A 23600-nucleotide genomic window follows, 5' to 3' on the forward strand; every position below is an offset into this window, starting at 1 on the left:
TTAATCTCTGACCAGCCAGAGAACACTTTCAGCTTTTATAGGGCTCATGTGATTAGGTCAGACTCCTCTGATTATGTCTTTATTTTAACTCTCCCATAAATAGTAAAATCTTTGGGACTTTAATTGCATATACAAAATCCCTTCACAGCGGTACCTAAAATAGCGTTTGGTTGAATAATTGAGAGAAGGTGTATGTACACTAGGGGCCGGGAGTCTTGGGGGGCTATCTTAGAATTCTGCTTACTACAATATACATGTATCAGATTATTTTCTAACAAATCATTTCAAATACAATGACGAAGCCTTGTTGAAAATCTCTCTGAGGAAGAGTTGGAAAAGCTTCCAATTGCCTATCCTATCTGTGGCAACCTAGTCAGTATTCATAATAGATTGTTTTGCCTCCTAAAGTAATGCGAGTTTTTCTTTTCAAGAGAAAGGGAAATAGTCTCTCTGTTTGACTTGAATCAGGCTTTGATAACATGGTGTCCTTATTGGTTTAGAAATAAATTCCCAGAACATCTCACAAATCCGTAATCATAAATTCAGGCAGTGGAATCTCTGTGTGCCTCTAGGCAAGTTATATTTTGCTTCTGTTCCCTTGGCTGACAAATGGGCATAATAAAAGTGCAGTTGTCAGGAATAAATGAGATAACAGGTGGCCATACTTAACTGTTCATAATTATGCTTCTCTTGCTATCATGAGCATGAGTATTTGCTGAGCACATGATCATTTCTTAATAAAGTTATCCTCTGTCCCCCTCCCCCTTTCATTAATGCGACTAGTTAAGAGTAAACTATATACTTAAAATTAAGGAATAATGGGGAGGTATATGGGGGAATGTATAGTGGTAGTGAAAATTCATAGTATCAAAAAATCATCTAAAAATTATTTCTGCTTGGGCTTTGGAATTATTTTTGTGATTTTGTTAGTAACCTTTCAATTTTCATTCTCTGGGTAGTTGGGAGGACAGGTTAAAATACCAGTGGCCTTGAATTTAGATTTTGCTGTAAATAATCCCAATACAGGGAGTGAGAATTTGTTTATATTTGAGGATTAATATAGGAGAAATGGGCATAATATTGGACAGTACATTTCAATGTTAATATCCAAAGTTGTGAAAAGTATTTTGTATTTGGACAGATATTTTGTTTGTAAAATTCCACTTGCTGGTAAGGGCAAGGCTTTATAGATTTACTTAAATATAAAGATTGTATTTGGATAATTAAATGACTCATTATAGTCCCATAGTTTTATATACTCAGTCAGTTCTTGTGGAATGACATGGGGAAAATACTCATTTATTAAAGTGGAACTGGAAAATAGTCTCCTAAAATTATCTTTATTGCCTTTTTACTGCTATTTTTAATGATTAAACATATTTAATATTTTGACCAAGAAAAAAAGCAGTATATTTTTTTCTTTTTTCTTAAGAAGATGACATTCGAATTGTCTTTATTTTTTTTTTTGAGGAAGATTGGCCTTGTGCTGACATCTGTTGCAAATCTTCCTCTTTTTTTTCTTTTTTCTCCCCAAAGCCTCAGTACATAGTTGTGCATTATAGTTGTAGAATTGTAGCTCTTCTCTGTGGGATGCTGCCTCAGCATGCTTTGATGAGCAGTGCGTAGGTCCAAGCCCAGGATCCAAACCAGCGAACCCCGGGCCGCTGAAGTGGAACGTGCAAACTTAAATCACTATGTCACCAGGCTGGCCCCCAAAAGCAGTATATTTTTATTTAGCCAAGTTGTTTACCAGTTAATGCTAACATTATGACATCTTAGTGTTATTAACCAGTGCTTAGATCTGAAACTAAGTTAAGAAAGTTGGCTTCTCTATGCTTAATATTACCAGAATTTGAAAGATTTTTCTGCCCTAAACAGTTGCTTTTTATGAAATAAAATAGGAAAAACCTTTTCAAGGATTTGGTTTTTAGTTCTCTGTTAATTTAGTTCTCTTCTTAATTTGAGATTGTATGGTTTTGGGATTGTATGGTTACACATTTATGTACCTCTTTCCACTAGGCTTTGTTATTGAATCATTTTAGTATGAAATACCTGGGACCAAAATAATATTAATAAATGGCAGCAGCATGTTTTTATCAATTTGTTTATACTACCTTTCAGTATACTGTTCCAGTGTTGATTCATGGAAAACTATTAAGTAATCATGATTAGTTAGTGCTTCTCAAACTTTGGAATAGATAAAACTCCTAGAGAGGTTGTTAAAACATAGACTTCTGGACCTCATCCTCACAGATTCTGATCTGGTATGCCTAGGGTGGTGCCAGGAACTTGGATTTATAACACTCTCAGGTGGTGCTGCCAAGGCATGTCATTTGGGTTGTACTGAACTAGATGATGTTTGATTTGTGAGAATGTTCAAACCTTGGAAAATAACAGGTTAATTCTATGAGTTTTATTGTATGTTTTATGGGTTTTTTTGTGATATAATTATGACCTAAAATTACAAATTATGCTTTGTTATATTACTTTATATCTAGAGGCTAATACATTAAGCAGGATTGAGCCAATTAAGGAATATTTTACTTGTTGTTTTATTATCATTATTGATATTTGCTGTTTTATTATTGTAGTTATAAGCTATAATAACAGTTTACTTGAGCAATTGTACTGAAAGAAAATTACCTGAATTCTAATAAAATTTTACTTGAAAAATAATTTCTAATTGTGGTCATAAGTGCTTTTTTTCCTCTTTTTCTTCTTCCTTTATTTACAGGCAGTACTTAATTTTCCTAAATATTGTGAACCTGTGGTTAAAGGAGAAGGTAACTATGTAGTTTTACTTACTAATATTTCTTTTGAAAAAAATTTTCTATAAGATCTGAATTATTGAAGTTTTCTCTCCTTTGGGGTAGCAAGTGAACGTGATACTCGCAAACTCTGGAGAAATATTGAACCTCATTTGAAGAAAGCCATGCAGACTGTTTATCTCAGGGAAATATCAAGGTAATTTTCTCTTTAGTATGTGTATTATTTCTATATCTTTATTTGGGATGTTTACTAAAAGTGTACATGTTTTCTTTTACCTTCTTCACATTGGGAAAAAACTCGTGACGTTCGAATCATTTCTTATTATTTTGGGAAGGACAGACAATTTTTAACCAATGTGATACGCAATTTGAAACAAGGCATACAGGCATACCTCGGAGATATCGCGGGTTTGGTTTCAGACCACAACAGTAAAGCGGATATCACAATAAAGCGAGTCGCATGAGCTTTTTGGTTTCCCAATGCATATAAAAGTTATGTTTATATGGTAGTCTGTTAAGTGTGCAATAGCATTATGTCTGAAAACAGTGTACATACTTTAATTAAAAAATACTTTATGCTAAAAAGTGCTAACCAGCATCTGAGCCTTCAGTGAGTTGTAATCTTTTTGTTGGTGGGTGGTCATGTAAAAAAATGCAGTATCTGCAAAGTGCAGTAAAGTGAAGTGCCACAAAACAGGATATGCCTGTATATCTAACAATTGCCTTTTTTTTTTTTTTTTTGAGGAAGATCAGCCCTGTGCTAACATCTGCCAATCCTCCTCTTTTTTTGCTGAGGAAGACTGGCCCTGGGCTAACATCCGTGCCCAGCTTCCTCCACTTTATATGGGACACCGCCACAGCATGGCTTGCCAAGCAATGTGTTGGTGCGCACCCGGGACCCGAACCGGCGAACCCCAGGCCGCTGCAGCAGAGCGCGCGCACTTAAGCGCTTGCACCACTGGGCTGGCCTCAATTGCCATTTTTTTTTAACCTGGAAAGCTACAGGGAAATCAGTTTCAACTTTGTTTTTTATATTTATGTTAGATATTTGAATGGTGTAATAAAAATTTGATTATTAAAGAAATGTATAAATTAAGTCATAAATCGACCTTTGTCTCTTATTAGAATTTCACGGTAATGAAACTGCTCAGGAGACATCGTGGCACATAATGTAGTGGGAAGAACAGGGTTTTGATTTCCAGCTCAGCCATTTTCTGCATTGTGGTCTTAGCAAATCACCTAAAACCTCTAGGCCTTGGCTGCTTCTTCTAACAACCTTAGAAGACTTAGATGTTATATGTGAAAATATTTTGTGAATATCAGGTGCTTTTAGGTGTTAGGTTAAGCATAGGTTACAAAGCAATATAGGAAATGTGAAAACATCAACGCCATCTGCTTTTGTCACTTTATAGTCAGTTTTATCATTTTTCTCTCATAAATACCTTATTCTGTAGCTCATTTTCTTTACTAACTTTGCTTTTGATTTAGTTAGCTGATTAGACTATAAATCAGGTAAAAATTTAATAGTTTCTGAATAAGTAGAAACATTACAAAGATACTGTTATTTCACTTTTCAATAATAAAAGGCATTTGATGAGGATTTTTGGAAGTCACAGAATAGAAAAGCTTGGGATCTGCTCTTTTAAAGGTAGAAAAATTTAGATGCTTGTTAAAATGAATCTAACATAATAATGAAAGGACTTACAGTTTCCCATAGGATAATGATGGTCACCTAAATCCAGTTCTCTCCACAAGATCAATAAGGAGAGCAAATAAAATCACTCATAACCCTTGCCTGCAGTGTAACTAGGAGTCTGTAGAGTTGACAAAGTTCAATTTATATGTAAATAGTGAAATAAACAACTGAAGCCAGCCGAGCCAGCTCTGGAGCTCCTGTTGATGTGAAAAGTTAAGCAAAGACTGAAAGGAAAAGAGGAGAAGACGGTGGAGGCAGGGGAGGGTGATGACTAGTAGTGGTGAAATACTAATGAAGTCACCTCCAGAAAGAGCGTCCAACCCTGAGTGGGAAAATACTGAGAACAAGTCTGAGACCTGAAAGGTTAGAGCACTGACTACTGGAGAATCAAAGGAGGTGTTTTAAGAGTGTGTAGGACGAGAATTAGCATGACAGTTGTGGGAAAGTACTGTGTCTGAGGGGAGACAGGGAGGTGATTTTATGTTATCCCCTGGAGGCTTGGTAGTGAAGAAAGAAGCAAGGGGTGGATAATGCTCCTACCCCCAACAAACAAAAAGAGAGTGACAAAATCAGAAGATAAGCCAATCCCTCTCCCTCAAAATGGCACTGTATATTAAAGGAACCACACTTCATTATTCTTACAGAAGAAAACACTTGAGAATGAAGAAATCTACTAAGCCACCCCAAACCCTCACCCCTGCATTCATGGAATCATCTGTTATTGCTGATCCAAGCAAACGTTAGGTATTTCAAAATGATGAGAAAACAAAATAAAAAGCCATGTAAAAGTATTATAAGAAGAAACAAAACGTGAATAAAAACATTTTAGCTGATGAAAACTCCCCCCTTCCCACCCAAAATAAAGCAGAGGAAGACTATAACACAATCCTCCAACCTGATTTAATTTTTTTTAAACAGCATTTTTAGATATTAAAAATACCTTAAATTAGAAATTCAACAACTCAATAAATGGACAAAGAACAGGAGGATGTGAAACAAAAATTGACTAAACTCAGAAACAAAATTCAAGCAAAAGTAATCATCTCAGAAATGAAAATGAAATCTTAAAATATCCAAGGGGGAGTAGATTCAACTGAGAATATCATGAAAGACATTGAGGAGAGGAGTGAAAACAACCAAGAGGACAAAACTAAGTAAAAATAATTAAGTAGAATGTGAGATAAATGTGATAGGCAAAGAAGAGTCAACATGCATAATTGGAATTCCTGAAGAAAGAAAACAATGGATTTGAGTTAAGATCTAAAACCATAATCCAAGAAAACTTTCCAGGAGTGAAAGAAGACCTGGCTGTACATATTAAAGGGTTCATCTTTCCATGTGATCCAGAATGGTCAACTCTGAAACTGTCTTAGTCTATTACTCTGTAACAAATGACCACAAATTAGTAGCTTAAAACAATTCAGATTTGTTATTTTACAGTTCCAGATATCAGAAGTCTAAAATGGGTGCACAGGGCTGCATTCCTTCTGGAGGCTTTTGGGGGAGAATCTGTTTCTTTCCCTTTTCCAGCATCTAGCGGCTACCTGCATTCCTTGGCTTATGGCTCCTTCCTCCATCTTCAAAGCCAGCAGTGTATCATTTTTCTTCTCTCGGACCTCCTGTCTTCCTCTTAGAAGAATCTTTGTGATTACATTGTGCCTTACCCAGATAATCCAGAATGATCTGCCTATATCAAGATCCTTAACTTAGTCACATCTATAGAGTCCCTTTTACCACGTTAAGATAACATTCACAAGTTCCAGAGATTTGGATATTGACATCTTTTGGGGACCATTATTCAGCCTACTACAAAGACTTCCTTGTAATGCTTTTAGACTTTAAAAATAAAAATTAAAGAAAAACCATCTGTGAGCGTCCAAGCAAAAAGATAAGTTACTTACAAGGAAAATGAATCTGTAATAAAGCAAGACAATAAGTGGAACAACATTTTCACAAAACTCAAGAAGAAAGGAAGTGTGAGCTAAGGAATTTTATATCCAGCCGACCTGTCATTGAAGCATCAGGGTTATAGAAAAACAGTTCCAAACATGGTAATAACTCAGGGAACACTATGCTCATAAACCATTTCTGAAGAGCTAGTGACAGTGTTGGTGCAATGGAAATGACTGGGAAACTTGAGCAAGAGGATTGATGATGAGCACTGAATTTAATCAATTTTAGCTCAAAACTAAAAGTGGGAACAAGGGTAGTAGAATACTATGTAAATATTAGATGTTCTGACAGGGTAGGAATAACACAGTTACAAAGTTAAAAAATAGGAAAGGAAGAGAAAGAGAAAGGTCCAAGTAGAACAAAGTCATTGATTACTGTACTAGTGAGAGATGGGTGTCAAAAAATCATTCAGAAGCTAAAACTCTTTTTTAAAAAAGTATACTCAGAGAAGTCTCACAGCCGTCCTTATCCCTCTTACTCCTTTCCTAACCACATATATAATTTCTGGTTTGTCTTCTGTATCTTCAAAAATATGCATATATACACATATATCTTTATATATGCAAAGACATCTTCTTCCCCTTTCAAGTAATATATAATCTGTAATATGTTTCTTTTCACAAAAAAGTATAGAGCACAGAAATAAGCATTGCTAATCTGACCTTAATGGGTGAGTTACACCCATTTATATTTATTGATATAAAGTGTATATTTTTTTTTGTTTTTTTTTTATAATTTTATTTATTTATTTTTTCCCCCAAAGCCCCAGTAGATAGTTGTATGTCATAGCTGCACATCCTTCTAGTTGCTGTATGTGGGACGCGGCCTCAGCATGGCTAGAGAAGCGGTGCGTCGGTGCGCGCCCGGGATCCAAACCCGGGCTGCCAGCAGCAGAGCGCGCGCACTCAACCACTAAGCCACGGGGCCGGCCCTAAAGTGTATATGTTTTTATTGGCTTTGTCATGTTAATTTGCTGAAATTGATATAAAGTATATGTTTTATTAGCTTTGTCATAATTAGCTGAAAATTCTTTATGTGGTTATATTTTTTGTCTTTTTGAAAAAAATTTTTGGGTATTTAGGGCAGTTTGCATTTTTGTTCCAACTGGTTACCTTTATAGTCATATCATATATAATGCCCTTAGTCCCTTTCTTTCTCACAATGTGGTGTAAAGGACCGGTGAGACTCTCCAATAGTGTAGTAGAGAAATAGCATTCTAAGCCTGGTGATACCTACTTGTCCATTTGAAATTGCTTCATGGTAAAATGACTCATCCATTTTCCCCACTACCCGCCACCCTCCATTCACCCATGTATAATAAAATTTTAACTAAGTTAAAAAATAATAATAATCGCATTTCATATTTCCTGAGATTAAATAATTGGGATAAGCAGAATAAAGAAAAAGGAGAATAATGTTATAGAAGGGTAGATCCTGACTCAACAAGCTGTTATTGGGAATGTATGGTGGTTTTGTAGCTTTTATAAGGAATTTGGAAAAATTATGAAAAAGACTCCAACCTTGTTCCTGGTTCATCTTGAAATTATAACCTATTCAACCACGATTAATACAACTACTATGACACCAAATCACCTCTGGAAATTGATAGTTCATATATGTTTATTTAGAACATGGATGGACTTTTTAGTCAGACAGATCTCAATTGAAACGCTTTTCCACCACTTAGAAGCTTTGCTGCAACCTTGGTCAACTTAGTTAACTTCAGTGACTCTCTGTTCGTCATTTGTATAAAGAAAAAAAAAAAAAGAAATGATACTATCCATCTCAAAAGGTTATGAGGATTAAATATGAGGTGTGTTAGGAGTTGAGTTCATAATAGACATTTAGTAAATGTTGGTTTCCTCCCTTCCCATTTAAGATGGTTAGTTTTCTCCTGGTTGTCTTTTGAGAATTTAAATAACACATTAAATTCTGGGTAATTGCTGTATGAGAAAATCTTATCCATTTTTGTGTGTGTGTGAGGAAGACTGGCTTTGAGCTAACATCCATTGCCAATCCTCCTCTTTTTGCTGAGGAAGATTAGCCCTGAGTTAATATCCACGCCCATCTTCCTCTATTTTATATGTGGGATGCCTGCCACAGCATGGCTTGATAAGCTGTGTGTAGGACCGCACCTGGTATCCAAACCCACAAATCCCAGGCTGCTGAAGCGGAGCATGCGAACTTAACCACCATGCCACTGGACCGGCCCCTTATCCATTTAAACTGTCTCAAAGTCTGAGTTGTAACATTGTAACTGAGAAAAATTTATTTGCATTTGCATTTGTAGGAAGTAATGAATGTGAAAATGCATTATAATCTGTAAAGCGCTATTAACTATAAGGTGGAGGAAGTGATCTATTTTAAAAGGCAGCTTGTTGTGCTGGGTCTGTTCTCTACATAGGTTGCTACATAGCCTATCAGAATTTCCTGTATTGTTATATTCCCAGAATTTTTGGCTATGCTTGCAGATTTGAAAAAATATATAAAGTTCGATTTTGGGTATTTAATTATTGTGATCTGGCTTTTTTTTTTTTTTTAACATTTCTTGTTTATTTTATTTATTTATGTTTTGTGTGTGTGTGAGGAAGATCAGCCCTGAGCTAACATCCATGCCAATCCTTTTTTTGCTGAGGAAGACTGGCCCTGAGCTAACATCCGATCTTCCTCCACTTTATATGGCACACCGCCACAGCATGGCCGGACAAGCAGTGCATTGGTGTGTGCCTGGGATCAGAACCCAGGCCGCCAGCAGGGGAGCACGCGCACTTAACCGCTACCCCACGGGGCCGGCCCTGGCATTTATTTTTAAATTAGTATTTTAAGAATCCTGTAAGAGAATTTTAGAGTTGGAGGGGATCCTTAAAGATCATTGCATGTACCTGCCTTATTTTTTGATGAGACAGTTATTGATTTATTCAGGGTCACACAGCTAAAACTCAGAGTCATAAAGCTAAAACTCCCAGGGCAGTCTTTTCATTACACTATAGTGTGTTTTCTTATGAATTTGATTTGTCATATCATAATCACTTCATATTCTTAATAATATTTAGGGCTGTTTAATAGTTTTAATTGCAAGTAAGGGCCGGTCCCGTGGCTTAGTGGTTAAGTGCGTGCGCTCCGCTACTGGCAGCCTGGGTTCGGATCCCGGGCGCGCACCGACGCACCGCTTCTCCGGCCATGCTGAGGCCGCGTCCCACATATAGCAACTAGAAGGATGTGCAACTATGACATTCAACTATCTACTGGGGCTTTGGGGGGAAAAAAAGGAGGAGGATTGGCAATAGATGTTAGCTCAGAGCCAGTCTTCCTCAGCAAAAAGAGAAGGATTGGCACGGATGTTAGCTCAGGGCTGATCTTCCTCACACACACAAAAAAAAAGAAGCCCTCTCCACTGATGAGGGTCTTCTGTAATTGCAAGTAAGACCAGAGTGGGGCAGTGGAAATAGCATGAATTCTGCAGGCTTTCTATAAGGATTCAACTCTTAGCTCCACTACTGACTGGCTGGGTTTCCTTGGGTACCATATGTGGGCCTCAGTTTTCTGATGTAATAGTATTTGTTTTAAGAGATTGTTATGGAGTTTAGAAATAGTGTATAACAATTGTATTTAATGTGATAATTGGAGCATTGGGAGTTTTATTGACTGGTAGGTGATGTTATTTATTTGTTGGTGCTTTTTGATAGCTTTACAGTTATGATCAGAGGAAAAGAGATTTTTATTAACATCTAGGTATTCATATTTGAGTTTATACTGTTCTAACATACACTAAATGATTTTATAGAGAGTACAAATGTATATTTCATGTATATATTACTTGTTTATAAGGAAATTAAATCTATTTTGTCAATAAATCAAAAAACTCGAGTTTTTCTAGGGCTCTGTTTTAAGTGTAGTATATTGATTTCGTATATTTTCGATCCATTATTGCTCTTCTATTTTCTTTCAGTTCACAGTGGGAAAAACTACAGAAAGATGACACAGATCCAGGACAACTGAGAGGTATCAAAGGAAGAATTGAGATAGTTACCAGAGACACTTCTTTAATTGATTACTAATAGTCAAGGGACTAAAGTTAATACTAAAGATAGCATCAGTCAGTAGTGTTATAAAAGAGAATTTACTTTACAAGCTACAATGATATTTTAATTAATGATTTTCTTTTTAGTGAAGCTCTAATTTAATGAGAGGAAATAGAGTTTGAATACCAGTTTTTCATTTTGTAAATGTTGGATTATATCATGTGAAAACCAAGCGGTTTATATTTCTTTAAATGCTTTTGTTAAAACAATCAATTATGTACATAATTTTATCTCAGTATGTGTGTGTTTCATGAGTTTTATGAAATAAAATTCAACTTTATGTTAATGTAATTAATGTAATTTGGGGGATGCATTTAAGTTGGTTATGTTTTGAAAACTTTGTGCCTTTTTTTCTTTAAAGAAATTATTTTGGATTTATCCCAATAGAACTACTTGTACTTTTTTAAAAAAAATGAGTATCTAAAATATTCTTGTTTTAAAAACAGATCAGTGGCTAGTGGTTGGGGAAGTGGTATGAAATGAAGTGGTATTGAGATTCTCTTTTGTCTGTTTTGGTTTCTAAATGCTTGAGATACTGCACAAGTGATTTTCAGTTGTGTGTTATAATGGAAAGAAATAGATGCTGGAGTTAGAAAAACTGCAATAATTGGTCTACACTGCATCCTAACTGTGTGACCTTGGGCCCAATTCAGTGTCTTCGTCTAAAATGGAAAGAGTATCTAGATTTAAGTTACTGCAAAGATTCAGAAATGCTTAAGTAAAGCTAGCACAATGTTTTATACATAGTAGATATTCAGTAATTATCAGGTTCCTTCTTCCCTTCTGATAAGAATCGATGCTGCTTGACTGACTCTATTGTTTTATTTATCCATTTATTGAATTTTTTCCTTTGTGCAAGGTACTGTACGGATCCAAAAAAACATTAAATATGGCTCCTTGAGCGAACACTATAGCTTACTAAGAAATATTTATGTATAATTAACTGTTAATATAAGATATAAGTTACATGGGCTGCAAGTGAAATACACAAAGTCAGAATTCATAGTAGAGACAAACTTTTCTATTTTGGTGTGGTAGGGGTGCATCAGGGAAGGTTTAAGGGAGAGTGTGGCTTTGAAGCAGGATGGGTAGGATTTAGACTTCAGAATAGGAGGAGCCAAACAAAAATAATAGAATGAGCAGAGCTTATCATTAATAATAATGTTCACCACCACCATCATTATCATGGCACTTTAAGCTCAGGGAGTAGGTCATTTTGACCAGACAGCACCGTATGGAAGTCTAAGATAAGTGAGAAAAGATAAAAGATACTTAAAATATAACGGTAGCCTATTAAATACCCTCATAAAAGTATTTTGTTGTGTAGGTCTCTCGGCGTATACTCATGTGGAACTTCCATATTACTCTAAGTTTATTCTAATTGCTGCATACCTTGCTTCATACAATCCAGCAAGAACTGACAAGAGGTTCTTCCTTAAGGTAATATTGCTTTTCACTTTATTTTTGAAGATCCACGAATATTTTGAAATTTCTCAACACCCGTAAATTTCTAAGAAGCAGAGATTAGAATAAGAGATTTCTAGGGGCCGGTCTAGTGGTTAAGTTCCGCGCGCTCTGCCTCAGTGGCCTGGGTTCAGTTCCTGGGTGCAGACCTACACCACTTGTTGGTGGCCGTGCTGTGGCGGCGACCCACATCCCAAATAGAGGAAGACTGGCACAGATGTTAGCTCAGGGCAAATCTTCCTCAAGCAAAAAAAAAAAGAATAAGATTGCTAAATATGTATTTAGTACTCATTTTCTAAAGGCTTTAAATTAAGATTACAACCTGAATGGGAGAAGTAGGTAGTTTCACGGAAGAGTTCAGGTATACCTTAAGTAATAATTCTAGATTTAAAAAATACATAAATAAGGTTTTGTTTAAGATATGAGAGATAGGAATAATGTTAAGGGCAGTAACACCTTTATTGTGCTAAAGCTCATACTGTTGTGTCATGCACTCCATGCCTTATTATCCAGAATATTCAAGAAGCGTCTCTGCATGTACGTTAGTTGGAAAAATCCCATTTTAGAATTGTTTTCTTTTTGATAAAAATAATATGCAATTTGATTTATTATTAAATGTATTTATAATAAATTTTTATTTACTTTTTTGCCCCTCTCTCTCACTGATCTTTAATCTCATGAGGGCAAGGACAACATCTATTTTTTTTCCGCGCTGTTGAATCCCAAGTGCTTAACTAAAATGCTCTCAATCAGTGTTTTTTTTTTTTTTTTTTTAAAGATTTTATTTATTCATTTTTTTTCCCCCCAAAGCCCCAGTAGATAGCTGTATGTCATAGGTTCACATCCTTCTAGTTGCTGTACGTGGGACTCGGCCTCGCGTTGGACGGAGAAGTGGTGCCTCGGGGCGCGCCTGGGATCCGAACCCGGGCCGCCAGCATCAAAGCGCGCGCACTCAACTGCTAAGCCACGGAGCCGGCCCAATCAGTGTTTTTTTTATGTGAATTGACAGCCTGCCTTAAGGGATGAATAAAAACCCATTTATTTTTGGAAGTTTTCTTTTTATGGAAATAAATATGCTATCGTAAATCATATAACAAGTTCTTTTAGGAAGTATCACTATTTTCTTCTTAAACCTCTTTCTTTACAAGCAAAAGTAATCTTGTATACAATCTAAATCAAATCAGCCTAAAATATGTTGATATTTTAAGGTGATATTTTAGGTGATAAGTAGAATAGAATAAAAAAGCCTGAGGTACGTTAATTAGTATTATGTGTGCTATGTTTAAACAAATTGTGTTTTCTGTTTTTGTGGAGTACTATCTTTTTTTAATCTTAAATTATTTTACTTAATTGCAGCATCATGGGAAAATCAAGAAAACCAACTTTCTAAAGAAACATGAAAAGGTATTTATATTTTCTAATGGGAAAAACTTGTGAATTTAGGATACTATAGGAGGTGGATAAATGCATAATTATATTAGTCATTTGTATATAAGAAGTTATTTGTATTGATATAGTATCATAATGTGGTTATATTTTGTTATTTAACTGTATTATGCAGTTTATTACTGCATACAGTGATAGAATTCAATTGAAGTAAACTGGTACTAGAGATGAAAATGAGTTGACTAAGGTTTTTTTAGTGAATTAATAAATGAAAAAGATCACCCTGGAATTTTTAACTAAACAGCTGATTTTCCTCTTTTCCCCTTTGAAAGACCCACAAAAATGATATTGAAGAAATTAAAAAGATAAACTAATAAGGACCAAGCAGATGAGAGACCTGCAGAATTTGGACTTGCATAGTAGATAGATGGGTGACTAAGTAGACTAGAGAAAGCTGAAAGCTAACCCCCAAAGCAAGCTGATTTGACCTGAGGAATCTAGAAAAGCTTAGGAATTAGAGGCACTAAGTACCTTTGGAGGTAGGGGTGTGGGGCAAGATTGAAATTGGGGAAAGGAGCATTTAGACTGTTCAGATCACCGGTTCCACTTTGTACATCTAAACCACCGCTGCTTCTCTTGGCAGAAGAGGGAGAAGTTTGAACTATAGACTTGGCACTGTAGAAGCCGTGAGTTTTCTTTTTTGCTCTCATTCTTAAAAGCAGTTTTGCTCAATATACACTTCTAAATTGATAGTGTTTTCTCAGGACTTTGAAGACATTGTTTTACTGTCTTCTGGCTTTATTGTTGCTGCTAAAAAATCTGCTTGTTAGTCTGTTATTCTTTTGTCGGTGTGTTCTGTGGCTGCTTTCAAGTTCTCTTTTCCTTTAGTGTTCTTACAGTATCACCGTGGCGTATCTCGGATTGAAGTTTTTACTTGGGATTAGTTTTGCTTCCTGAATTTGATTAGTGATGCCATTATTCACTTCTGCTAAATTCTCAGTCGCTAACTTTTCCAGTATTGCTTCTCCTGCATTCTCTCTAACGTGTCTTCCTGAGACTAATTAGATGTATGAAAGACCTTCTCCACCCTCTTTGTCTCTTAAGTCTTTCACATTCTTCATTCCCTTTGTGTGCTATGTTCTAGGTAATTTCTTCAGTTCTGTGTTCCAGTTTTCTCTTCAGCTTTGTCTTTTCTGCTATTTATATCAACTTTGTAATTTCAGTAATCTTATTTATAATCTTTAGAAGTTTTATTGTTTTATTTCAGGTCTGTCTGGTCACTTAAACATTTTTCCTAGTCATACTTTTCTTTAACGTAAAAATACCTATTTTATATTCTGTATCTTATATTCTGGTATTAGAAACCCTTGTTGGTGTAATTCCACATTTTCTGTTTTTTGTTTTTGTGTGTGTGTGAGGAAGATTAGCGCTGAGCTAATATCCGATGGCAATCCTCCTCTTTTTTCTGAGGAAGTCTGGCCCTGGGCTAACATCCATGCCCACCTTCCTCTACTTGACATGGGACGCCACCACAGCATGGCTTGACAAGTGGCGTGTCGGTGCGTGCCCAGGATCTGAACCTGCTAACCCTGGGCTACCAAAGCAGAGTGCACTCATCCAACTGCTATGCCACTGGGCCGGCCCCACATTTTCTATTTTTGCTGATTCATGCACATATGCCTCGTTTCCTGAACGTTTTATTATTTTTGATTGTTGGCTGAACTTAATCTCGGAAATTTTTGAGGGCTGAGGTGTGCCTTTAGGAAGGTTTTGCATTTGCTTCTTTGTGGGCACTTATGAACACCAGCAACCTGGGATCATTTGAAATTCAATTCTCAGCCTGGGGATTTTCAGACCACAAAGATATTGTGAATTATGCCCCCACATCAGCATTAGCCATAGCTTCTAGTTAAAATTCTCAGGAAGACTTTTTTCCTCTCTTCACACAGAGCGAGAGGTTGGCAGGGAAATTTCTTTACTGAATCCATTTGCTTAGGATGGAAAGATTTTTTAGTATGCCCTTTCACTGGGACATCTCTGATTAGGCTTTCCACCATAGGCAGACCATCGATGTTGTACCCTCTTTCTTATGTGTGTGGCTGCTTTGGATCGTAAAGGATTGGTAGGAGAAAGTTCTTCTCGCTGAGATGGTCAGGGAAGGATTTGTGGTAGGGCTTGCATTTGAGTGGGCACTCGAGAATGGTGAGGACTGGACAAGCAAAGATGGGAGAGGAGGACATTCCAGTTGAGGAAATGATGTAAGCTAAGAAGTGGAGGTGAGAAAGTGTAGGGTGTATAAAAGAAATAATGAAATACAATTGGCTAGAGTATATGGTGAGTTTCAGAGAAAAGTCAATTGAGGCCAAATTGTGGAAGAATTTCCTCACTCACCAGTTCCTTAAGGGAAGGAAGCCCATCTTTTCACCTCTGTATCTCAGCACTTGGTGGTATTTGGTGAGTGTTTTTTGAACAATGAATACGTTGAATGAATGAATGAGGAAAATTAAAGAATGAACATAAAGTTAAGAATTTTAGGCCTTATTCTTTAGACAGAGAAAATCATTGAAGAATTTTGAGGAGGGAGATACACGAGTGATGATCGGTGAGACTGTGAAAGAGCTGGCACTGTAAACTGTCCTTGTGGAATGAGTGGATTTGTCCAAGTCTAGGAGAAGGACAGTCTCGACAGAGGGAACCATATGAGCAAAGACCTGAAGATGTCTCTAGTCTGGGTGAACTCTGGTTCTTCTGATGTTATTCTCATAGATTTGACTTTTATAGTAGCCTCTTTTGTCTTTGGTTCATATCATTTTAAAATAGCCTAACTGAAGGCTATCTGTGTACACTTACTAGTTTCTTTATATTTTTGTTCCCTCTCTTCCTGAAGTCTTGTTTGAATGTTTACCTTATGCCAAGCACTCTGATAGATGCTGTTAGATACAGTGGAGAACAAAATAGCCCTTGTTTCTGCCCTCATGAAGCTCTCAATTTAATCAGAGAATCAAACATTGAGAAGCAAACACACGAATAATTACCATAACAGTTGTTTTAAATCTATTACATATCTTCAGTTGTATAATTTTTTTCTCTGTGCATCCTCAGTTGACACTGTTTTTTTTTTATGAGGAAGATTAGCCCTGAGCCAACATCTGATGCTAATCCTCCTCTTTTTGCTGAGGAAGACTGGCCCTGGGCTAACATCCGTGCCCATCTTCCTCTACTTTATATGGGACGCTGCCACAGCATGGCTTGACAAGCGGTGCGTCGGTGTGCGCCCAGAAGCTGAACCTGCGAACCCCGGGCCGCTGAAGCGGAGTGTGTGAACTTAACTGCTACACCACCAGGCCGGCCCCAAGACACTGATTTTTTAAGATTTTACTTTTTAATTCAACTAATGCATGTGTATGGTTCGAGATTACTTGCCAATTAGTTTATGTGGAAAAGCAGCAGTCTTTTTCCTCTCCTCACCCATAGTCCCATTTCCCACAGGAAACTTCTTTTGTTTCTAGTTTTAGTTTTTCTGGTATAAATACCTATAACTCTTAAGTTTATGTTCCTGTCTTTATTTTTCTTGACTTGACTGGACGCCAATTTTGATTCCATTTTATCTCCTCAAAAATTTATTATATTTGGCTTCCTTTTTTGATTCTTTCTTCCATTCTTACAGGCCTTCATTCTCTCTAATGAGCTATAGTGAATCTAGTGAGATATTTCTCAGACTTTGCCTTCCTTTGTAGGTGAGAACAGGTTGCATTTATAGCACACAAAATCAGTTCAGTGAAGAGGATAAATATCATGTGCTCTCCATGCCGCTAGAACACTTTAATTTTAAATTGGAAATGTGTTTTCCAATCACAAAATAAAAACGAAAGTGAAAATTGGAAAAGTATCAGCAACTTTCACAATGTGATTCTCAACCTGAATTGCCTCCCACATTATTCCCAACACTTCAGGAATTTAGGTAATTTTTGCTAACCTCAAGTCACTTTTAAGTGTTAATGAGGACGGGAACACCAATTCCATTTAGATATCTCAACATTTACCTTTATTTTTTCTTTCTTCCCTCTAGTACCATTTCATTCATTCATTCATTATCCGTTCATCCATTCATTTAACTAACAGTCCCAAGTGCTAGGGATAAAAAGATGAATGAAACATTTCCTGTTTTTAAGGCATTTGTCTAGAAAAGAAAAAACACATAAACAAGTGTATCATGATGATAATAGTAAAAGCTGTTGAGCGTCTATAAGCCAAGCACTGTTAAGCTCTGCATATGATCTTATTTAATTCTCACAATGACCTAATGAATGTGGTTATCTATCATTCGATAGATAACCTCATTAGAAAATGAGAAAACTGAGTATTAAAGAAAATTCAGTAAGTTGCCCAAGGTTACATAGTTAATATGTAGAACCAGCATCCAATTCCAAGACTTTCTGACTCTAAAGCCTACCATGATGTTAACCACTATTCTTGAACTCATACAGCTGACAAATGATTAGTATCTATAACTTTTAATGACTCATACAAACCAATAAGAAAAAGGAAAAATCCAATAGATAAATGGGTGAATGATACAAAAAGGAACTTGAATGTCTAACAAATGTGACATGATTATCAGCCTCATTCACTACCGAGAGAAATGCAACTTTAAACAACAGTGAGTGAGATATTATTTCACCTTCTCAGGTTGGCAAAACTAAAAAAGTTTGATGATTCCAATTGTTGGTGATGATGTGGAAGAATAAGAGCCTGCATATTCTGCGTATTGGTGATATTTAATAAAGTTAATACATATGTGAATGTACTTTGTATTGGTCAGGATAGGCTGGGCTATGCTGTAGTAAAAACCAAACCCCCAACTGTCAGTGGCTTAACATAACAAAGGCTTATATATTGCTCATGACACGACTGAATGTGGGTTGAGTGGCCTTTCATCTTGTAATGATGTCAAGTGAAACATGATGGCCTCCAAAGTTGCCGCCAAAGGGAAACAAGACTAAAGCATCCAGTTGGAAAGGTCAGGCTTGGAAGTAGCTTACATCACTTTCATCCATGTTCTATTGGCTGGAACTCAATCATGTGGCCTCCATCTAACTGTAGAGACTGAGGAGTGTAGTCTTCTTCTGTGCCCAAGAAGAAACAGTGTTGCCGAACACGTAGCATTGTCTCTGCCTTATACTTTAATTTAGCAATCCCATTTAGAGAAACTCACGTGTGCACCGAAGAAGAAATGTACAGGATTGGCCATCAAAGTGTCATTTGTGATGAATTATAGTGATGAATTTTTAAAAGTAGATAGTGATTTGTCCTAAAATGGAATTCTGTAGAGTGTTTAAAAATAGACTAGAGCTACATGTATCAGTATGGATGAATTTCAGAAACATGTTGAAGGAGAAAAGCAATTGGTAGAGTGATATGACCAAAATGATGTTATTTATATGAGATTTTAGGTCATGCAAACAATGCTGTTTATTGCTTATGGATACATATATAGTATTAGTATAAAAACTGTCATGAAAAAACACCAAATTTCCTCCTTCTAGGGAGGAAAAGGGAGAGTGGAATATGAGAGGGGTGCAAGGGAGCTTCAGCTTATCTGTAATGTGATCCAATGTTTTATTTCTTTGCACATATTGCATAATGTTAGGGCTTGATAAAATTGGGTGATGGGTACATTGGTATTTACATTTTCTAAATGTGTGAAGTATTTAATGAGAAAAGCAAATAAAATTGAAGACCTAAAAAATGATTTCTAAACTATCTTTTAGATATAAATAGCTGAGGTAAATACTTCATTTTGTAATTCTGAGTAGGTATTTTTCTTTACATTCATTCTTTTAAAGAAGTAGTTTCCCATTTTATTTGCCTTTGCTAATATAGAGTACTTAAATTCTTACATTGCTACTAAAATTATCTAATAGAATGGACTTTGAGCACTGCAATTTTCTGATGCCATATGAGTATGTACACAACTGTGAACACTTGACAGTTTTTTAAATTTTGTATTGTTTCAGGCTGACAGCTTATTCACAAATTATAAAACATTCTATCAGTTTTCTAAGCTAGTTTTTACTATAACTGATCTTTTTAGAACAGTTAATGTTGAGCAAATACATTTTCCAGGCGGTAGCACGAAGAGGAATGGTGAGGACTAAGTAGCGAGTTCTCGTCTAGGAGTTAGGACCTCCACCCTAGTTTTGGTTGTGGACTGTCTTGACAAATGACTTGGCTAAGTCACGTAAGATCTGGTGACAACAGCAAAACAGGGGTGATGTTCAGGACTAGGCTAGATGGCTTGTGAATTCTTTTATTTGTTGTTGATGCCAAGTCAGAACACTTTGAAGAAAATGTTAAGAGAGAAATCATGATCATATCAGGTAGAGTTTTAACATGGAAACTGCAAGTTTGATTTATTAGCATTTTGGGGAACTATATACAGTATAAATATATTGTTATTGGGAGTTTCTGGTATAGAAAGTGACTGCTCAGCTATAAGAAGAAAATCCGCGTTCTTTTTTACAGACAAGCAATCATCTCCTTGGACCGAAACCGTTTCCACTAGACAGATTATTAGCAATATTATATAGTATTGTGGACAGCAGAGTTGCTCCAACAGCAAATATCTTTTCGCAGGTAAGTTTAATGGTGGGTTATTTTATATATCATCTTTGTCTTTATGGAATTCCTCAGGTAGTAGAATTGATAGAGCTCCAGGCATTTAGATTTTTGGTCAGCATATGTTACTATTTTAACTATATAATAAACAATGTTCTTGGTAAGTAATTTAAATTCCAAATATAGAGTCTTTGAGAGTCACTGAATTTGCGTATATTTATAGCTATAAATTTGATGTCAAAAACAACTTGACGTTTCTGGGTTTTTTTTGTTTTTCAATAAAGGAATTTTAAAATTAAAAGATCATAATTATTTTGCTGATTAAATTAAAAAGTGGCTTCATGATTGGATTGGTGAATTATAATATAGAAATATAGTTTAAAGAAAACAAAATTTTAAAAAATTTGTTGGGGCCAGCCTGGTGGTGTAACGGTTAAGTGTGCACGCTCTGCTTCAGAGACCTGGTGTTCCCAGGTTCGGATCCCGGGTGCACACAGATGCACTGCTTGTCAAGCCATGCTGTGGCGGCGTCCCGTATGAAATAGAGGAAGATGGGCACGGATGTTAGCCCATGGCCAATCTTCCTCAGCAAAAAGAGGAGGATTGGCATCAGATGTTAGCTCAGGGCTAATATTCCTCACAAAAAAAAAAAAAATTATTTGCAAGAAAGTAGTCTGTAATGTCCTTTTTTCTCATATATGTACTTTGCAGGTTGACAGTATGCATTATTTTAAAAAAAGATCTATTTTCCAGAATGATTAAGTTCTCAAAATTTTCACTAGATGGCAGCAGTGGCATAAAAATAGAAAACATGACTTTAATAAAGTAGTTAAGGTTTTTTTTTTCAGTTGACGTTTTAAGAAAAGCTATTTATTAAAAATATAGTCACAGTAGATTTCTTAAATGATCCAGAAAAAGACTAGTTAGCACATGGTATGAATGGATAGAAGAGCAAGCAAATAATGTCACTAGTATTTACTGAAAAGCAAAGTCACCTCAGATATTGCATGAGTGTTGTGTTTTATGTGTATGTTCTTAGGTTAAGAAATATGTAAGTAATAGCATTTATATTTTAATTCACTGCAAATAAATTTGGACCCTGCATGGATGACTTTGTAATCTAATGTGTGGTGGTAACTTTTAATTCTTCATTTAAAGAAGTCTTTGAGAACCAAAAATACCTATGTTCTCAATGTTCTCAGCATTTATAGAAAATTGTACCTATTTATTGTATTCTTGAAGAAAGGTAGTCTAGTCAGTTATTAAGTTATGTAAATAACTAGCCATATAGGTAGGTAGATTATAGCCTTAATGCCAATAATTTTAAAAATCTAGTTTAGTTTTAATTTGTATTACAGGGATTTTTTTCCATACTTTTTTTTTAAAAAATGCTTTGTGTGAAATTAAAGTAGGTTTTAATCAAATTGTACGTTTTATTAATAGCTTTCTCCGTATAATACATGAGTTTTTTGTTTTGTTTTTGCTATTGCAATAACTATGAAATAGCAGGTATTACGACCTTTATTGTAAGGAATCGAGCCTCGGAGAGGTTAACTGACTTTCCCAATATGACACAACGAGTAAATCTTTGAGAGTTCAAGCTTAGGGAAGGAAAGTAGACAGTGCTTCTAATCAAGGAGACAGGGGTTTGTGTCACATGCGATTGTACTTCTCAGGCGCCCCAAAGTTACCTTTGTGGGGGACAGCACAAACAAGGGTCGTAAATGTCTTTTTTTTCTTTCATTGAGCTTATAATTTATTCTTGGGGATAAAACATGTACGTAAAAATAATGTTGTAAGGCTAGAAATGAATGCTAGGTAGTGCTGCTGGGAAGATAGAGCAGAGAGGGATGACTTCTGGCTTGGGCAGGAGGAGAGAGAGAAGACTTCACAGAGAAGGTGGAAAATGGAACTGGGCTGTAGAAAATGAGTAGGATTCTTTTTCTTTAAATATTTCTAATTTACGTAACATACACTTTTCTTGTAAAAAATGAGAAAATGGGTAAATAAAAAAGGAAAAATAATTGATAAAATTAGCTGACATCTTATTTCCAGTGGATAGAGTTTAGTTAGGTTAGAGATTTAAGAAGGGAGGATAATATGACCAAAGGTGTGGGGCTAGGAAAAAGCAAGACACAGTTGTGAACTGTCGCACCGGGTTAGTTGAAAGTGGGAGGATTATATTGTAGTAGTGGCAGCAGTCTTTGTAGTTGTGACCTAGTGGGAATACTGCCCCCACCACATGGGACGCCTTGCTGTTGGTTCCTTCCATATTGTACCTTACGTTAGTAGAGCATTTCCCAGCAGCAGGCCTGGATTTATAGGGATAGACAATCAAAAACAATAAGAGGTTGCTGGTTTAGAGATCTGCTTAGCTGCTCTGAGGCTTTGGTGATAGATGAACAGTGGTACCAGTCTTGATGCTTTCAACACTGTCTGTAGTGTTATGATTAAGAAACACTTTGGCCTGAGATGTATCTTTATTTTTTAAAGAAGTTAAATTCTTTTCAACTCAACAACTTCAGTCTTTTTATTCTTTCTCTCTTTTCATGATCAGTACAGTGATAAATTTTGTATACTTAAAACATTGCTTTAAATGAATTTATGTTCATTTGATGAGAAATGATTGATTCCCATTTGGGATACAAAGGATGGGGAGGGAGGTTACAAAGGGAGATACAACTAACCTTGAGGAGTGGACCTTTCTTTTTGGTTGGTAAATAAAGAAATCAATAACATATATACTGTGTTTAAGAACAAAATGTGGCAGAAATCACATCCTAAAGAAGAATATTTCTCCCACATGCCTTATATTGTTTTCTTCCCATTAACTCCCAGTGATTTTTTTCTATTTTTCTTCTTTTATTCATCCATCAAAACTATACTTTTACCCATAGGAACAACAATTTGTATTTAACCTGTGCACACTTAGAATTTTTTAAGTGCAAAAGTATGACCACATTTGTATTGCAAGTGCTAATTTGATATGAACACTAGATGGCAGTATTGTTGCATTCTGGCTTTAAAATGAGCTAGGAAAACATAGGTTTGACTCGTTAGTATTGTCTTTGATATTTAGAGAAAGCTGTTTGTTAATTTAACTCGTTGGCTTATTTGAATACAAATAAAATTGCCTGAAGATACTTAATGAAGTATGTGTGTGTGCATGCCTGTGTACACTTTCATGAAAATGTAAATAAAATTGGTAAGGAATTGTGTTGCGTGAGTATTTTCTACCTGGAACTAAATTGCTTTTTATTGGTTGTAATGTGTCTATATGAGATGATAATGTGTTATTTTTCTATTCATTTAATCTACATACAACTGTTTTAGGATTTATAGTAATGTGTTATTTTTATAGCTTAATTTACCAGTTATGTAATTATTTATAATTTTTCACATATAATAAATTGATCAAATGTGATATACGTGTTCAAAATTCTCTTGAAGCAAAAGTTTATTTCCATCAGTCATTTAAACCTATTTAAATCTGTTCTCTAATAAAGTTATAAAAATAGTAGCTTAAGGAATCTTTAAAGTTATTGAAATTCCAATTGAGAATAATAATCAAATTCATAATAGTATGAGTAACAGTAATATATTGTAGTTGGTATTCTTCTGAATTTCTTTATT

The 23600-nt window shown here is 35.7% G+C and overlaps 1 protein-coding gene across 2 annotated transcripts in view; it reads left to right on the top strand.

Annotated features, from left to right (window-relative positions):
* Positions 1-23600, top strand: part of ORC5 (origin recognition complex subunit 5) — an 85602-nt gene that overhangs the window by 29664 nt on the left and 32338 nt on the right. For both annotated transcript variants that reach the window (XM_087441319.1, XM_004439309.2), the window contains exons 7-12: positions 2735-2783; positions 2874-2964; positions 10367-10419; positions 11827-11939; positions 13320-13367; positions 19875-19985. In XM_087441319.1, coding sequence (XP_087297445.1) covers positions 2735-2783; positions 2874-2964; positions 10367-10419; positions 11827-11939; positions 13320-13367; positions 19875-19985 — 465 coding nt within the window. The remainder of the gene's footprint in view (positions 1-2734; positions 2784-2873; positions 2965-10366; positions 10420-11826; positions 11940-13319; positions 13368-19874; positions 19986-23600) is intronic.

Source organism: Ceratotherium simum, chromosome 1, assembly GCF_057802395.1.
Source record: "Ceratotherium simum simum isolate JZ-2026a chromosome 1, ASM5780239v1, whole genome shotgun sequence".
NCBI lineage: Eukaryota > Metazoa > Chordata > Mammalia > Perissodactyla > Rhinocerotidae > Ceratotherium > Ceratotherium simum.